This window comes from Scyliorhinus canicula, chromosome 4, assembly GCF_902713615.1.
Source record: "Scyliorhinus canicula chromosome 4, sScyCan1.1, whole genome shotgun sequence".
In the NCBI taxonomy this organism is placed as follows: domain Eukaryota; kingdom Metazoa; phylum Chordata; class Chondrichthyes; order Carcharhiniformes; family Scyliorhinidae; genus Scyliorhinus; species Scyliorhinus canicula.
In genome coordinates, this window is record NC_052149.1 from 118,065,862 (window position 1) to 118,085,118 (window position 19,257).

Consider the following 19,257-nt stretch of genomic DNA (forward strand, 5'->3'; position numbering starts at 1 on the left):
TTAGGCAAGAGTGAGGTGTTTGTGGTGCACCCTGGAGACCAGGAGGAAGCAATTGGTAGGCTCCCGCTTTGGAGGGCAGGGGAGAGTTTTAGGTACCTGGGGGTGCAGATGGCCAGGGACTGGGGGACTCTTCACAAGCATAATTTCACCAGGCTTGTGGATCAGATGGAGGAGGAGTTCAGGAGGTGGGACATGCTGCCAGTGTCGTTGGCGGGGAGGGTGCAGTCCGTCAAAATGACGGTGCTTCCGAGGTTCTTGTTCCTCTTTCAGTGCCTGCCCATCTTCATCCCCAGGGCCTTCTTTAGGAGGGTGACTAGCAGTATCTTGAGCTTTGTGTGGGCACATGGGACTCCGAGAGTGAAGAGGGTTTTCCTGGATCGAGAGAGGGATAGAGGCGGGCTGGCGATGCCCAACCTTTTGGGGTACTATTGGGCGGCCAATGTGTCAATGGTGCGTAAATGGGTGATGGAAGGGGGTGGTTTTGGGGGGGGGGGGGGGATGGAGTTGGCGTCATGTAGAGGTACGAGCCTGGGTGCCTTGGCAACGGCGCCGTTGCCGCTCTCTCCTAAGAGGTATACCACGAGCCCGGTGGTGATGGCGACTCGAAGAATCTGGGGACAGTGGAGACAGCATAGGGGGGAAGCAGGGGACTCGATGGAGGCTCTATTAGGTGGAAATCATCGGTTCATCCCGGGGAACACTGGTGGGGGGGTTTAGGGGGTGGCAACGGGTGCGCATCAGTAAATTGAAGGACCTGTTTATTGGCGGGAGGTTTGCGGGCCTGGGGGAACTGGAAGATAAATTTGGGCTCCCCCAAGGGAACATGTTCACATACTTGCAGGTAAAGGCGTTTGCTAGGCGACAGGTAAAGGAGTTCCCTTTGCTGCCCTCGCGGGGGGGCGATGGACAGAATGCTTTCGGGGGTGTGGGTCGGAGAGGGGAAGGTGTCTGACATTTATAAGGTAATGCAGGAATGAATGAAAATGAAAAAATGAAAATCGCTTATGTTCGGGAGGCTGTTACAGGAATCGAACCGTGCTGCTGGCCTGCTTTCAAAGCCAGTGAGTTAGCCCAGTGTGCTAAACAGCGGAGGTGGAGGAGTCGTCAGTGGAGGAGCTGAAGGCTAAATGGGAGGGGGAACTTGGGGAGCAGATAGAGGACGGGACTTGAGCGGATGCCTTGGAGAGAGTCAACTCTTCCTCTTCATGTGCGAGGCTTAGTCTCATCCAATTTAAGGTGCTGCACCGGGCCCACGTGTCCGGGACTAGGATGAGTAGGTTCTTTGGGGGTGAGGACAGGTGCACCAGGTGTTCGGGGAGTCCAGCAAATCATGCCCATATGTTCTGGGCATGCCCGCCACTGGAGGAATTCTGGAAGGGGGTGGAGGGGACGGTGTCGAGGGTGGTTGGATCCAGGGTCAAACCAGGGTGGGGACTCGCGATTTTTGGAGTTGCAGTGGAGCCGGGAGTGCAGGAGGCGAAAGAGGCCGGTGTTCTGGCCTTTGCGTCCCTAGTAGCCCGGCGGAGGATCTTGCTGCAGTGGAAGGATGCGAGGCCCCCAAGTGTGGAGACCTGGATTAGTGACATGGAGGGATTTATAAAATTGGAGAGGGTCAAATTTGCCCTGAGAGGATCAATACAAGGGTTCTATAAACGGTGGCAGCCGTTTCTGGACTTCCTGGCTCAAGATATGTATCTTGGTCAATAGCAGCAGCAACCTGCGGGGAGGGGGGTGTTCCTTATTATAGTTTCTATTTTTTTCTCTCTACGGCTATGTAATTTAACATCGTGTTAATTTAAGTTGTTGTTAATATGTTGTGTTGTTCATTGAGGAGGGGCGAATGTTTATGATTGCTATCATTATTGTTATTGTTGGTATTTTATTATGGTTCGATGTTGTTGTATAAATTCAAAATTTTTCAATAAAAATTATCTTTTTTAAAATAAATAATTTCACTCTTTAGCTATGCTTTCAATTAGCACGAAAAACCATGAATAAATCAATGAATCAATAAATCAATCATCTATCAGGGACAATGCGTAAAATCAACCAGACAGGAGCCAGGGATTCTAGCAAGATGCAGGAAGGGTTAATCATTGCTGTGACACTCCAGCTGAATTACTTAAATTTGACTGGTTTAAGGCCTGCTATGAAAACCTCTAAAGCAAATCCATGTAAAAATATGGGTCAGTTTCAGGCAAATTGTCTAAGTCTGCATGGTTCTAGCCGATCATGGAGCAATCTGGCCAGGGTAAAATGGAATTATAAGTTTAAACTTCCCAGGGACATGTTTACATTGAGACTTCTGAGGTGTCCCACGCATAGCTCTCAACTATTCTGTGACCTGAAAATCTGGGCCATAATATCAGTCTTCAACCATGGCTGCTTGACAACATAGATAGACTTGTACTTAATTTTTTTAAGATTATACATGTTGAATATTGTGAACTGCAAAATCAAAATCTTCCAAAAACCATATCCATTTAAATTCCACACCTAAAACTACCACTTGTTTTGCATCAAGTTGCACTGTTTGCCACCATGATTTTAATTAGCCCTGACGAGACCTTTGGAAAAGTATTCAGGGCTTTTACATTGGACAATTGACAACAGAAATTTCTTGTTTCCTCATTCAATATTGCTGACTACGTGACTCAAATATACAACTTACTGCAGTGACCCACATCTCCAATATTTTCAGACAGTGATGGTAATTTAGTGACACTTCAGGACAGTGTGCAATCAACACACACATTAGCTCCAGCTTCAATTATTGAGAGCCACACAAATCATCAACTGAATTTAAAAACAATTTCCTTCATAAATTAGCTAAGGCATCATCACAGGATTACCAATCGGAGTATACCTGAAAGAGTGCAAACCATTTCCTATTTACAACTGGAATCAAATTGTCCTTTGGAATAATCAGTAGTTTTTAGCTTTCAAAGCATGCCCATTTTAGTACCTTTTAAAAGTTCAGTTTTGAACATTGGGGGCTCTCATTAAACTGAGAAACAGATTTATTTTTTCAAACTTTGGAAAGTGCAAGGTTAACCGGATTGCATAGTTTACACTCCCTCTTGTGCAAAATAGTCTCCAGATGAAAATTCCTCAATAATGTAATGATTTGTTTCACCAATATGGTTTCCAAATAATGCTTTATTGACCAGTGTGATAACTAATAGCACTGAGAATGTAATAAATCCTTGTGGACTGAGACAAAGAAAACTGCTTAATAACCCTTAATGATATGTTTTTTATACTAACTCTCCTATAACTCCTCTCATAAGACGGACACGAACATCTAGCCCATGCAGCCTGCCCCATACAATTGCACTACCTTGTATATTACTTGCACACTTACCACCATGACAATGGTGGGAGAAGCAGAAAGCCAGGTAAAAATCTAAACCAATTCAAGGCTGGGATGGGGTGGGAATTTAGGAAATGCTTCTCTCACCATCCATAGCAATCATGTTGTACCTCCCTTTTATACAAGGTGATCTTCTCTACAGCTACAAACAGATCCAGGCCCCCATGATGGAATTCCGTGAATCAATGTCCACTGCACAATGTTCCAGGGGGCCACTTTCTTTTTGAGAAAAGACACAGCTCTTGATATCTAACCTGGATCTAATCTCAACTCTAATTTGGAAGCCATTTTGGATCTTAACCTATTTAAATGGAACAAACAGGCCGTTCAGAAACAATCTATTGCCTTAACCATCTTATAAACCACAATCATCAGATCACTCCCACGTTTACTCATCTTTAAAGTGTCCAATCCCAGCTCTTTTAGCCTATCTTGATAACGAAGAAGCTTCAAGCTAGTGGCCCAACTCGGCACCCTTTTTAAAGCCTCAACATCATCGAACATGTGAGAAGATTAAAACTGAACTAAAACTATTCTAAACTGAGGCATGCCCAAGGACAAAATTGTTCTCTAGTGGTAGAGTCAATTATTCCAAACACCCCACTTGCTCCAGCTATTGCTGTTTGTATTGCTCCTAAAGCTTGGAGATATATTCTCCAGACTGCCCACATCTCTTTCTTTCTGCTGTTTTTATTCTCCTGAAGAGTGCTTTCACGTTCAGCATTCTGAAATGAAAATCGCTTATTATCACGAGTAGGCTTCAATTAAGTTACTGTGAAAAGCCCCTAGTCGCCACATTCCGGCGCCTGTCCGGGGAGGCTGGTACGGGAATCGAACCGTGCCGCTGGCCTGCTTGGTCTGCTTTAAAAGCCAGCAATTTAGCCTTGTGAGCTAAACCAGCCCCTATTCTCCTTGCCCACGTCCATAATACTGCACTTTTCAAGTTAAACAAGATTTGTCATGACCCCAATCCTTCAATACATCAAGATCTATCTGAAACTGTAGAGCATTGCCTGGAATGTATTACCTTCCTGCAGTGAATCCACGTCTGGCTCTCTGTGCCTCAATAACCTTGAAAGCCGGTTTGATACTGTAGTGAAGAAGCCACGTATAAAATCAGTTCTCTGTTCAGCATCTGAGTGGACTTGTCTCAGAGGAGGTTTCTCTATGTGTGAAGAGCAACCAGGTTCAGAGATGGATCGGTGGTAAGGGACTGTTGCCAATTTTGTATTTTCTTGCGCCGTCTGGGCAGGATGCTGCTGCAGGACATCATCTGATCCAGTGTATGTAAGGTGGCTCTTAGGCTGTCTTGGCTTATCCTGGTCTTCTGCCCTGGCGTTATCCCTGTCAGAAAAAATCCTCCTGCTAACATTCCATGAAAAATTTGATGCCGAGTGCCATTTATAAGCATTTGTTGGTTTGAAAGGCTCCGAGTGGGCCTGCTTGTATATTATCCATTTTGGTTTTGAGGTTGTGCGCCACTGGTAAGCATTCAGACTGGTGGGATTCCTGTCACTGTGAGCTGGGTCTGAGAGGGATCTTCTGTAATCACCTCGTGAGGAGGACACTTGTTTTTTGAACACATTCATTTTTCAAAATTGTAAAACCCGAGTCTTCACCTCTCAAATCGAAATAAAAACAGTGCACTTAACAGAAAGCACTAAACTACAAAGTCACAGCATACTAAAACAGCTTCAAATTTCTTGTCAAGATGCACAGAGACACGTCACAACCACTTCCTATTGAGCCTCTTGACGTTGTATTATAATAAGAAAGGAAGCTGGCTTTGAACATTTCACAGACAACCACAGACCTAAATTGATCAACCGAAAGTCTCCAGAACTAACGGATGATCATAAGAAAAAGATTTCGCCTAAATACAGAAAAACATTTCTCATCAAGCTTTACAGGCAACATTGTGACAAGAATATTCTGAAGAAAAATATTTTCCCCAAACTCAGAAGAACATTTCTCATCAAGCTTTACAGGCAACACTGTGATTAGAGTATCCTGAAGATATAAGTTTCCACTCTTGGATCTCTTGATTCAGGAAAAAAGGAGCCCAGTATAATTTAGCTCCAAAACGTTAACTCTGATTCTTTCCACAGATGCTGCCAGACGTGTTGACTTTATCCAGAATTTTCTGTTTTTATTTCATAAGCTGGTTTAGCTCAGTGGGCTAGATAGCTTGTTTGTGATGCAGAACAAGGCCAGCAACGTGGGTTCAATTCCCGTAACAGCTTATCGGGCAGGCGTCGGAATGTGGCGACTAGGAGCTTTTCACAGTAACTTCATACTTGTGACAATAAAAGATTATTACTATTATTATTAGATTTCCAGTATCTGCAGTATTTTGTTTCTTTTTGGCCTGTTTATCATCAAGATGTTACTTGGATGGAATAATTAGTAGGAATGTGAGTTGCACGTTAAAACTTAAATTACTCAATGAATTAAATTGCCATTTTAGCAAAACAAATAAATGTTCACTCCTTCAGCCGTCGAGTGGATTTGCATGACTGTTCTGATGATAACTCATAGGATAGGAAGCACCGGTATTTTCAGTACCAACTTCCTCATTCGACAACAAATTTAGGGAATTCTATCAGGTAATCCCCAAATGCAAGCAAAAAAAGAATTTTGTCCATCCTACGTAAATAATATCAGGTGCTCAAACTTCATGAAGTACTTCCTAATCGGCTGCAGATCCATTTCAATAGTCGACCTGATAAGAACTTTATTGCCATAAGAGTTCAACTGCGATAGATGAAAAAGCTTCCTTGATAGCCTGCTTACACAAAGTAATGGCACTTCCAATTCATTGAGGCCAAATGGCCCCAAGTATGTATCCAGTTATTCTACTCATTAATTTGGTACATGTAAACAAGGGTTATAACCTGCCTTCTTACCACTGGCTGGAGACTAATGGCAATCCCAAAATCCTTTGGGAGTATGAGCGTCTCCAATGAGGAGGGGGGGGGAGAGAAATCATTAGCAGATTCCCTGCATAGAGGAGAATGAGCAGCAAGGAAGTTGCTGTTTTGTGTGTGTGTGTATATATATATATATTGTAAATAAATGTTATTTCTTTCTGTCCTTCAACTCGTGCTGGATTCTTCGTGGCCTCACAAAAGGTACTTGGGCAAAACATTCCACAGCTACCTTGACAGAGGATGAAAGAAAACAAAGAGCATTTTTTAAAAATGAATTAATTGCACATGTGATTTTGTCAAATATGTACCTGTGTGGCAAATTAACTTTTGTTAAATACTAGATTTAAAAAATGGATCAAGAGAGAACTAAATTGCACAAAATACCAAACTTGTGAAGTTATCTTGAAGCCTCGCTCCCAGGTTGCTCAAACTAACAAGTATCAACTCTGCTAAATCTGGCATGGAGTTATACAGACCAGAAGATGCCTGGTCCAATTCTTATTTTCTGCTATTTTTTTTAAATTTAAAGTATCCAATTCTTTTTTTTCCCCAATTCAGGGGCAATTTAGCATGGCCAATCCACCTACCCTGCATATCTTTGGGTTGGAGGGATGAGATCCATGGGGAGAATGTGCAAACTCCACACAGACAGTGACCCAGGGCCAGGATCGGACCTGGCTCCTCAGGGCCGTGAGACAGCAGTGCTAACCACTGCGCCACCCCTTTTTTTTCTGTTATGACAGCAGATCTGAGCTAGGTCAGTAGTGGCTGCACGAGACCTGGACTCGGCAGTCTTTAGAGGGGGAGGGGAGTGTAGAAATCAAGGAGCCTGTGCTGAAAGTTATTCAATTAACCCACTGGAAAATTCAAACGTACTGTAGCCACCTGGGTTGGCCACTTCCTCACACAAAATGGAAGAACGCAAAGATTACAGGGTAAAATGGACATTGGCAAAGAAACAAGCAGACTGCAGAAACCAGACAGAATTGTACCTAACGAGCTGCGTATATTAAGTGAGCGATTCACGGTGATTCCCAGGCACAATGGACACAACAGTTAACTGCAATTGAAACATTCTATGGAAGGTCAGACATTCTGGCGCCAGTGGAGTCTAAGACAAAGGACACCAATAAGGTGTAAGGAACGCCCGGTGATCGAGGAACGGCCCCGTTATTGCAGGTTTAGAGAGGGTTCGCCCAGAACGAAGCGAAGCCCCTGGGACCTATAAAAGTCAGGTCCCAGGACTGATTCGTTCTTCTTGACCAGCCGGCCCTCCCAGCAGAACACCTTTGCAGTAGAAGAACCTTGAGAAGGAGAGGCCTGGTCAGCAGCCACCATCAAGTAAGTGTCATACAACGCACGCTACGAGAGTAGACACTCCTGACCCCTTTAGTCCACACCAACTGGAAGCCTGCGGATCCAGGACAAAGCAAGAGGCCATTGTTCCCTGATCCGGCAGTTCTCTTATTCCAGATAAGTATTGGCCTGTTAGTGGTAGGAATAGCCTAGTCTTTTAGTTTTATATGCATAATTAGTAGATAACTGTATTATAATAAACGTGTCTTGTTTGAACTTACTAACTGGTGTATTGCGTTATTGGTCTGAACGTGAACTTGAATATTGTGGCGGTATCTTAACGATACCTGCCAACTCTAGAGCTAAGGAATAAAACAGAGCCAAATTGAGTGTAAAGCACACTCACCCAGAACGAGCAACAGTACAAACACCGAATTTGGTATTTCAATTCATGCTTCAATTGTGTAGAACCTTGGTTAGACTACACCTGGAGTGCTGTGTGCAGTTTTAGTCCCTTGACGTTAGGAACGCAGGAGCAAGCCATTCAGCCCATCAAGCCTGCTCCACCATTCAAAATAATCATGGTGAATCATCCACTTCAATGCCTTTTACCTCACAAAATCCCCATATCTTTTTATGTCACTGGTATTTAGAAATCTGTCAATCACTGTTTTAAACATACTAGTGACTGAGCTTCCATATCCCCCTGGGTGGGAGAATTCCAAAGATTCACAACCCTCGGAGTTAAAAAGAATTGTCCTAATTTCAGCCCAAAGAATCTTTTGTGACGGCTGTTTTAAGTCTCAGAATAAGCTGTAGAATTGACCAACTGTGACACTTAATATATTCTATATATATGTGGACAGTGATACTCTAGAGATACTCGACAAGATCACAGAATCAAATTTCAGCATTTGTCTCACTTTGTCAGCATGTATGCAGCTACCTAATCTGATCCAATTTCCCTGCCCTTTCTCGATTTTTTGATGCCCATTTAATTCCTCTTCAAATGTCATAAGTGACGAGACTTTCCAAACTACTTACTGAAACACATTATGCAGAACAATAACAAATGACATTCTTCCAAAATTATGCTTTTAGCACTAATCCCAAATTTACTATTCTTCATTCACTATTCTCAAACCCTTCAAAGACTTTCAGCTCTTCACTTCAACCATTCCCTCTTCCCTGCTGAACATAATTAGAATTTCTGTCATAACGATAGCCTCTCATCTTGATATCATAGAACATAGAATCCCTACAGTGCAGAAGGAGGCCATTCGGCCCATTGAGTCTACGTCGACCCTCTTAGCTAGTTCCCAACCAAGCCACTCCCCCGCCCTATCCCTGTAATTTCATAACCCCACCTAACGTTTTGGACACAATGGGCAATTTAGCATGACCAATCCATCTAACTTGCACATCTTTGGACTGTGGGAGGAAACCGGAGCACCCGAGGAAACCCACATAGAGACGGGGAGAACATGCAGACTCTGCACAGACAGTGACCCAAGCAGGGAATCAAACCCGGGTCCCTGGCACTGTGAAGCAACAGTGCCAACACTGTGCTACCGTATCATTCCTGGTAATTTTGCATTGGAAATTATGCAATTGTCTTTTCTATGGTAGGTTCCCAAAATGATACCTACGATTCCTGAAATGTCCTCAGGATGGACGGTTTGAATAGAAACGAACAGTTTTTCAAGCACTGGCTGATTCTTCAATGGGTTGAGTCAATAGCATAAAGCTTAAACTGACAATTCTGCCAAGTCCACAACCTGCAACCGAACAATATACATGACTTGAGGTACCCCGCAACAAAATATTTATAGACGTGCTGTGCTATCCTGGTTGAATGACAGTAGACCACTGACTATCTTTTGCAATGCAAAAGCTCCACAGGCTGCAACTTGCCTGCTGGCTCCAAGCTGTTAAACAATGGCTTTGGGAGAACTGGAGCTGACAGCAGCATCACTAGAGCCATGCTGCCACTGCTTCCAATCTGTTTGCATTGTACCTAATATGTCACTTTTTTGTCTATAATGACCTCACCTGGTCACTAGGTTTTTTTAAATTGCTGCATTTTAGAGAAATATTTATTTCCTAAGGGACTGACATTTGACTGAATGTCTGAAGCTACAGCTATACGCACGGCGACATACCTCCAAGTTGGTTTTGCTTGGCTCTTGATGAAGTCAGCTGGCTTGCTCCAATGCATGCTTATTCCAAATTTACCAAGAAAAATAAACTTGCTAGATAGGCAGTTGCAGATAAACACATGTTCTGCTTCTCAAACATAAAACCTTCAGAGAACCAATTTTATACTGGCGTTTGAACCTGTCTCAAAGCATTGCTTTTATGCCACTGCAAACTTACAGTGAGAATAACCTTTTACCTTAGAATGACAGAAACAGATTTTGGTCCTCCCTGGGCGCACCAGACACAGCTCCTGTTTCCTTTAGTTCAACAGATTTTCCTCTCCACATTTTTGCCTCAATTCTTAAAATTGGCCTTCCAAATGTTTGGTCACCCTTCCTTGCTGAACGGGTACAGACCCGCCTTCACCCCCACATTACCCCCAATCACAAGATCAAGGAGAGCTTGACTAAACAAGGTGGATCTCATGTGGAGGGAATGTGTCAATTATTGCATTTGGTAGTTTTTGTCTCAATACACCCAACAGAAAGTGAGGTTAAGCAACATGAGAAGTGAGAGCACCTTGCCTCCTTGCAGACAACTGGCTCCTCTCCACAAACTAACTGACAACTTGACACCTGAAAAGAAGCCTGTAGATATTTTGTTATGTTTTGAAAACTCAATTTTCAGCAGAAAATTGAACATTCTAACAAGTCACCTCCTTTTGCGGAAACTTATAAATGTCATTACAGTTGCAGTAAACATAGAGGTTAGGGTTAAGTTATTAATGGACTTGATTGTGAAGGAGACAGGAGAAAGGAAGACAAAAACACAACACATGCCTTGATCGTTTACTCTTGTATCACAGCTGCCATCTGTTTCCCAATGCAACCACTTCCTGGTGACAGTAGCCAGTCTGACAAAACAGCTACTAAAAATACACCTGCCACAGGAGTTATGTGAAAACATGGAACACATACAGGAAGTGCTTCAAACAACATGAAACATTTTGGAGTTGTTCAGTCTTAGGTTATATTTATACATTCATTATGTCTGAATGTATAAATCATGTGCAGCATGCAGACTATGTTACACTTCCAATTGAAAACACAATGGACCAGCCCTGCGCTGCAGTACTGGACTTCAGTGGTCGTAATTGTTGGCTTGCTCAACAAAGAGGTCCCACCACACCACTTCCTGTTTATTTGGTGCTGCCCAGAAGTTCACTCTCACAAAAGGAACTCCCTATACATCCCTGTAAGGAGTCACATCCTCCCTCTGCCTTTCAATTGCGTGTTTGCTATTTCAGTAAATCTTTGCGTAGTGAATTACTATCGATTACACACTCCAGTACAGTACAGTAAAGGGTCAGTTTCTCTTTTATATTTAAATCATAAGAAAAACAGTTATACTCTCAGAAAATGCTGGAAACAGCAGGTTAAGCAGTATTTATGGCGAGAAAGAAACCAATTTTATATTTTAGGTTGTTGATCTTTCATCAGAACTAGATTGATACAAAAGCAGAGAAAGGATGCAGTGAGGGGACTGAAAGGAAGTACAAAAGTGATAGGATAGAAGTCAGGAGAGACTAGTTGGCAGAAGGGGTGGTGAGGCAGGTGGAGAAACAGGAGATAGGTCAATAGCAGCTGAAAATGGCACCAGCAGAGTTTTTAACAGCAGTTGTCCAAAAGAAATAGGGGCAGTTGTGATTATCTGAAATTGTTGAACTCAATATTAAGTCCAAAGGCTGCAAAGGGCCTCATAGAAATAGAAGGTGCTGCTGCTTAAGCTGAAACGGACTTCCCACACTGTTCCAATGAAAACGAAAGGCAGGAGATGAGAGTTGGAGTGGGACGGAGAATCAAAATGGCAGATGATCGAAAGCTCAGGGTCATGCTGCCGGGCTAAACGGGGGTGTTCGCCAAAGTAATCTCTCCTGTTGTAGAAAAGATCTCATTGTGAGCAGAGAATAGAGTAGACTAAACCAAAAGAAGTGCAAATAAATCACTGGGGCAGCAGGGTAGCATGGTGGTTAGCATAAATGCTTCACAGCTCCAGGGTCCCAGGTTCGATTCCCGGCTGGGTCACTGTCTGTGTGGAGTCTGCACGTCCTCCCCGTGTGCGTGGGTTTCCTCCGGGTGCTCCGGTTTCCTCCCACAGTCCAAAGATGTGCGGGTTAGGTGGATTGGCCATGCTAAATTGCCCGTAGTGTCCTAATAAAAGTAAGGTTAAGGGGGGGTTGTTGGGTTACGGGTATAGGGTGGATACGTGGGTTTGAGTAGGGTGATCATGGCTCGGCACAACATTGAGGGCCGAAGGGCCTGTTCTGTGCTGTACTGTTCTATGTTCTACTGTTTCACCTGAAAAAAATGTTTGGTGCTCTGGAAGGTGGAAAGGAAGGGAATCAGCTTGCATTCATATCACTTCTTTCACAACCACAGGGTATCTCAAAGTGCTTTCCTGCCAATTAAGTACTTCTAAAGTGTAGTCACTGTTGTAATGTAGGAAAGGGGGAAGACAATTTATACACAAACGCCCAACAGAAACCATGTGATTTTGTCTACACAATCTAGTCTCGTGCTGCTGATTGAACGTTGCATTTTGGCCAGGACACTGGGGATAACTTCCATGCTCCTCTTCAAAATTGTGCCATGGGGTCTTTTACATCCACCTGAGAGACAGATGCTTAACACCTGGTCCACTGATGGCAATTCTGACAGCGCAGCATTCAGTCAGTGCTGCAGTGATCTTTGTGCTCGTCCTGAAGTGAGATTGGTATCCACAACCTTCCAAGTTAAATGGGCAGGGGTTGCCTCTCTCCTTTCCTTGCACAGAAAGGTACAATGGGGTGGTGGTGATTTGAGGGTGGGGGATGTTAAGTGGGTCAGGGTGTCAAAGGGAAACCAACTCTTTCAGGGCGTTGGAAAGAAGGGATGGAGTAGATGCGCTTGAAGGTGATATCACGCTGGCAGTGGGAGAGGATGGTCCATTTACTGTTGAGGTTTCTGTCATGAGGGTGAGGAATGAGAGCTTCTGGGATGAGCAGTAAATGGGATGGACACTGTTGAGGGCCCTATCAACCACAGCACAAGAGGATTTTCAGTCAAGGATTAAAAAGGTAGACTGGAATCCTAGTACAGAAGGTGACATCCACAAACCTAACAAAAGTAACAGTGGTATCCTCTGTCGGTCAGAAGTTGCGCCAACGGCTGCACTCTTAACGATCAGCAGTCTTTGTGCTGTAATTAGATTTTCACTGACTTTGCAGTCACACTGAACCAGGCAAGATCACACTGTCAGGGCTATGGCAGTTGCACACTGGATCAAGAAAAAAAAAATCCATCACATGTTCATAGAATCATAGAATTTATTGTGCAGAAGGAGGTCATTCGGCCCATCGAGTCTGCATCAGCCCTTGGAAAGAGCACCCTACTTAAGCCCACACCTCCCCTATCCCTGTAACCCAACCTAACCTTTTTGGACACTAAGGGCAATTTTCCTTGGCCAATCCACCTAACCTACACATCTTTGGACTGTGGGAGAAAACCGGAGCAAACAGAAGAAACTCACACAGACACGGGGAGAATGTGCAGAGACCACACAGTGACCCAAGCTGGAAATCGAACCTGGGACTGTGGAGCTGTGAAGCAACAGCGCTAACCACTGTACTTGTTGACTTGATATTGCAAACTTCAAATTGCTGAACAAAACAGGGCCTTCAGAGGTTATGTTTCGCCCCATTGTAGATCCTATTTCCAAAATAGATTCAAGTCTCAAGTTTACAAAGCATTAATGAATGAGTAAGTGTTAGTGAGAAATAAACTAAAAAGAGAATAATAATGTGTGACTGGGAAACAGGAAGAAAATATCAGCAAAAGAGCTTAAAGTTAATTATTATTTAACACTCGTAATTTTTATTTTGGTCTCACAGGATTAAGATTACAGTATATTATGTTACTCGACATCTGAGTAGATTTAATACTGTAGCATCAAGGTCATGTGCAAGTTGAAATTTTGTCAAAATGCCAGGTCCACAGGAGCCTAGAGGTCCCCAGGGCTTCTGGCCGCTGAAGGTCAACACTCAAAATATATCCAGAAATATCATCAATAGCACAAGTCGACACAGTGCAACTTGTAGGTCACAATGCCCCATCAGCAGAGTACATTCCACTCTCAGGATCGCACAGCCCAAACAAAAGACCGGTCCCGACAAAAATCTATTTTTCTTCTAGATTTTCCCTTCACACTCTTCTCCGAAAGGTAGTTTGTGGGCGAACTATCTTATCAAGAGATGGACTGAGTGGAGAAAAATAAATAAATCACAGCTCAGTGAGATCCTGCCCTCAGGAGACAAGGACCACCTATTCTTTAGCTCACTGGGGAGTCATCTGAAGCAGGAACAAGCTATTTTTAACAAAATTCTCCTTGACCCAAGGCTCATTGCTTTGGCTGCAACACAGGGATCGGAATTTCTCAGTAGCACGCACAATATAAGTTAACGGTTTCAACAGTACTGAAGACTTGTGCTCCAGAACTTGCCACACCCCTAAGCCGAGCTGTTCCAGTACAGCTACAACACTGGCATCTATCGGCAAGATGGAAAATTGCTCAGTATGTCCTGCGCACAAAATCAGGGCAAATCTGGCCAATTACCGCCCTATCAGTCTACTCTCAATCATCAATAAAGTGATGGAAGGGATCATCAACATTATTATCAAGCAGCACTTACTTAGCAACAACCTGCTCACTGACACTCAGTTGGGTTCTGCCAGGGTCATTCAGTTCCTGGCCTCATTACAGCCTTGGTTCAAACAGGGACAAAGAACTGAACTCCAGAGGTGAGGTGAGTGACTGCCCTTGACATCAAGGCAGCATTTGATCAAGTATGACATCAAGAGACCTAACAAAACTGGAGTCGATGGGATTCAGGGGGAAACTCTCTGCTGGTTGGAGTCATACCTGGCACAATGGAACATGGTTGTGCTGGTTGGAGGTCAGTCATCTCAGTCCGGGACATCACTGCAGGAGTTCCTCAGGGTAGTGTCCTAGGTCCAATCATCTACAGCTGCTTCATCAAAGACCTTCCTTCCACCATAAGTTCAGATGTGGGGATGTTTGCACAATGTGCAGCACCATTCACAACTCCTTAGACACTGATGCAGCCCACATGAAAATACAGTAGACCTGGACAAGATCCAGGCTTGAGCTGACAAGTGTGAAGTAACATTAATGCCACACAAGTGCCAGGCAATGATCATCTCCAATAAGAGAGAATCAAACCATCGCCCCTTGACATTCAATGGCATTACCATCACTGAATCCCCCACTATCGTCATCCCAGGAGTTACAATTGAACACAAATTGAACTGGATTATCCATATAAATACTGTGGATATAAATACTGTAGATACAAGAGCAGGTCACAGGCTAAGAATCCAGCGGCACGTAACTCATCTCCTGACCCCCACAAAATCTGACCACCATCTACAAAGCACAAGTCAGGAATGTAATGGAATACTCTCCACTTGCCTAGATGGGTGCAGCTCCAACAACACTGAAGAAGCTCAACACCATCCAGGACAAAGCAGACCACTTGATTGGGACCCCTTCCATAAGCATTCCCTCCCTCCACCACAGACGCACAGTAGCAGCAGTATGTACCATCTACAAGATGCACTGCAGGAACTCACCCAGGCTCCTCAGGCAGCACCTTCCAAACCCACAACCATCTAGAAGAAAAAGGACAGCAGATACATGGGAACACCAACACCTGAAAGTTCCCCTCCAAGTCACTTACCATCCTGAATTGGAAATAGATCGCTGTTCCTTCGTTATCGCTGGGTCAAAATACTGGAACTCCGTCCCTAATAGCATAGTGGATGCACCTACACCACATGGACTGCAGCAGTTCAAGAAGGCAGCTCACCACCACCTTCTCAAGGGTAATTAGGGATGGGCCCAGCCAGTGAAGCCCACATCTCGTAAAAAAATGAATTTTTAAAAACTCAAAGCAGACACAAATGCCCTGCATTGACATGGTCAACTGTGAAAACGTCAAAAGCTTCCTCTAGAGCCGAATGAATAAAATGAGTTTGATACCTCACTGTATGAGTTAGTTGATCTCAAACAGCCAAGCAATTGGGATGCTGTAATTTATCTCAATGCTCACGGGCATGAAAGGAGGGAAAAATCAATCCGAGGCTTCCAACCCTCATCACTGTACAATGATACCTGCTGGAAAATGCTTTCCATGGACATGGGCTGAAACATGCCTGTGTTGGATGTTTGTGGGGGCAAGGGAATAAAGTCCCTTGGAATTAACCTCTAATTCCCCCTTCCTCACTCAGAGTAAAGCTCAGCTAACCTTGGTGATGCTTCAATGTACTTATTTGAGAGCAGGAGCATAGCTTGCAGGAAAATACAGCTCGAGAGTGAAAAGGACAAAATCCCACATCCGACCAGTTCATGAACAATGGCTTGTCAATAGTCACTACACCACACTGACAAATCTCAGAAATTTTATTTCGAGGTGAATTTAACCCATGAACACAACTAATTAAATTATAAATGCTTGGCTGTAGATTGATGATTAATAGCTCCAGGAACCACTGCTCTATGACTGCTTCACGTACAAACACTTCTCTCAGTTAAAGAAAACCTCCTCCCGATTGTGCAGCATTTCCAATTCCTATGCCTAACTGCCAATTAGTATAAAACTTAATGGCAGGTTTGATTCTAGCTCAACAAAGATGCAGCATAGAGGAGACATTCCAGTCCCCTTATATGATCCTCCTAATAAACAGCTTCAAGTGCTTCTCATGAAACATATCTTTACCAATGTGGTCCATTATTAAACATGAACAATAATTACTGTAAACAGTAGCTGATATCTCTAGCACAAATATACAGCAAACCAAACCGCAGCTAGCTACTACTCAAGGAGGATGAGCTTTATCTTCATTCAACTCAGTGAAATACCTCTTTAGATTGCCACCTGTTTAGTGAATTGAGCTGGCTATGGAAATTAGAAGGGAACTATCAAAGCAACAACTGCACTTGAGAAGACATCAAAAGCATTCAAGTCAACCAGCAAAAATAAAGATAATTAATTTTGTCTTCAGACAGTGAAGCAGTAGCAGCAAAGGATGCCTGAATATCAATATTATCGGAAAAGTCTTGAACATGCATCACGTTTACAGCAACAAACCTCAAGAAGTTTGACTTTTCATAACAGGGTGAAACTATTCAAACCAGACAACCTAATAAACCACTCAAAAATAAATTTGAAAACTCACAAGGGACAGCTGCAGCAACAGTCCACAAAGCACTAGCCACATCCCTTAGGCGTGAGACTGAGCCCACTGCCTGTCACTATACACAAATGAATTTGAGCTTTTCAAAATAACCACTCATCTGAAGATTGTGCTCATTAACAGCAGTGACTCAAGTACAAGTTCACAAATGTAGGAAAATCATGACTCCAACACGCAGCAGAATACCGAGTTTAACAATAAGTTCGCAGAATGCTGTTCTTGCAGCAGAGTTGCCTGGTTTGTTTGACAAACAGTATATGGATATTAGTTGCAGCAAACTTTTTCAAGGTCCAAATCCAGAAGGCAATAAGGTTGAAATTACCATCAAAAAATACATGCTGCACATCAGATCCAGCGAGCTCTGGATAAGGCAATATACATGGCCCAAGCCCAAAAATGACCCAAGCACAGAACTACAAAGACTGGCAATTCCAATAAAGATTCCAGCTACAAGCAAAACATTTTACAAAAGTAATAATAGCAAAAATGTTGAAATTTTCCAGCTTTCAAACACCCAGTTGAAGCACCATATTTAAAACATTTAGCTTTGCAAAACATCTGTTAAGTTGTTGCTTTAGCTAACGATCAACAATTTTACAAGTACAAAAATCTGTACAAGCAGTTCATTATCAACTCCGAGTCCAACCATGATCCAAGCACAACATATCCTGGTATTCAAGTTATAAGTCTGTCAGGATTTCAGGCGGCAAGTCCAGAGAAAAGCAAATATTTACCAAATTAGAATTTGTTCAGAGTTTCAGTTAAGCCTGGGACTGTCTCAAGGATTCGGCCCAAAATACATGGAAGCACACCCGCCAGCAGTCCAGTATTCCCGCATAAAATACAGTTTTATGTTCAGTTATTCATATGTCCCAATGCCTTCAAAATAACAGGAAATGCATCCAGAGCAGATTTTTTTTCCGCATATTCCACATTCTCATTCCAGATGAATACTGTGAGGGAAAAAAATGTTGCATTTGACTGCATTTTGTTGATGTGAAGCAATGTCCTGAAAAAGTACCAATTAATCTGTTCCCATACTTGATTATGTGCAAATCTCAGAACCAGCAAAATCTGACCAACTCCAAAAATAAACTCAACAGCCTCCAAGAAACTAAAGTAGTGAAAACTACAAATATTTGCATTGCTTTGACTCTTACTGTCAGCTCATAATCACTGCCATACTTCGGATGGAAATTTGAAAAATATTGAAAGATGTTTACATTCAATATAAACACTCAATGATCTTCAGCACTTCTATATTTCATAAATAATCAAGAATAAAAGCAATACATTTAGATCAAGAAACCATGACTTCCCCAAGTTAACTCAGCTATCACTGTCTCGGACCCAAAATAGTTCATAAAAGCACTGTTCTCCTCACAGCCCTAGTTGACAGAGGCATCATACACAATCCAGCTCTCAATCCTTCCACAGGAACATCCCCTTTTCTTCCTAATGCTTCCTTTGCATACTTGCATTCATCTGTGAATTGAAGTTAACATTATTTTCCCCTTTCAATTACCTCAATTCAAGTTGACAGTCTTAGCTTGACTGCTCCCAGCTTACTCAAGGATTCTTGACCCCATCCCATAAACCCAGGTTGGCACTTTTCCAATCCTCCATTCATGTTGGTACACTGTACAACTTTCCAGAAGTCCACAATGGCATTTCTCCTTCCTTTCCTGTCCTAATCTCTCCTTGTCCTCTTCCATGTTTCCATTTTCACTCTCCCTCCTATTTGAGAGATTTAATAGAGGTGTTCAAAATGATGAAGAGTCTAAACAGAGTAGAGAGGAACTGTTCCCGTTGGCACAAAGGTTCAGAACCAAAGGAAACAGATGACTGACAAAAGAACCAGAGGCGACATGAGGATTTTTGTTCGCTGCACAGCAAGCAGTTAGAGTTTGGAATGCATTGCCTGAGAATGTGGTGGAGGCACATTCAATATTGGCTTTTAAAGGGGAACTGGATGAGAACCTGAAGAGAAAAAATTTGCACAGCTACAGCAAAAGGGCAGGGGAGTGGGGGAATAGGACAGGCTGAATGCCCTTGCAAAGAATTGGCACAGACACGATTGGCTATATAGCCTCCTTCTGCATTGTACCAATCTATAATTTCATGGATTATATAATTCACCATTGATTGGCCCTTGCAACTCTTCACCTTCTGTAATTCATTTTATCTTAAATGTCAATAATTTCTCAAT

The 19,257-nt window shown here is 43.0% G+C and overlaps 1 protein-coding gene across 12 annotated transcripts in view; it reads right to left on the reverse strand.

Moving 5' to 3' along the window:
* The window catches only part of rasal2 (RAS protein activator like 2), a 551,722-nt gene that overhangs the window by 446,937 nt on the left and 85,528 nt on the right, over positions 1–19,257 (reverse strand). For 3 of the 12 annotated variants that reach the window (XM_038795088.1, XM_038795087.1, XM_038795083.1), the window contains exon 1: positions 4,401–5,077. The exons of 3 other annotated variants lie outside the window; for them this stretch is intronic. In XM_038795088.1, the coding sequence (XP_038651016.1) occupies positions 4,401–4,962 (562 nt within the window). In that variant the 5' untranslated portion in view covers positions 4,963–5,077. Of the gene's footprint in view, positions 1–4,400; positions 5,082–17,782; positions 17,803–19,257 lie in introns of those variants that run through there. 6 more of the 12 variants (XM_038795082.1, XM_038795081.1, XM_038795085.1 and 3 more) reach the window with 4 other exon arrangements.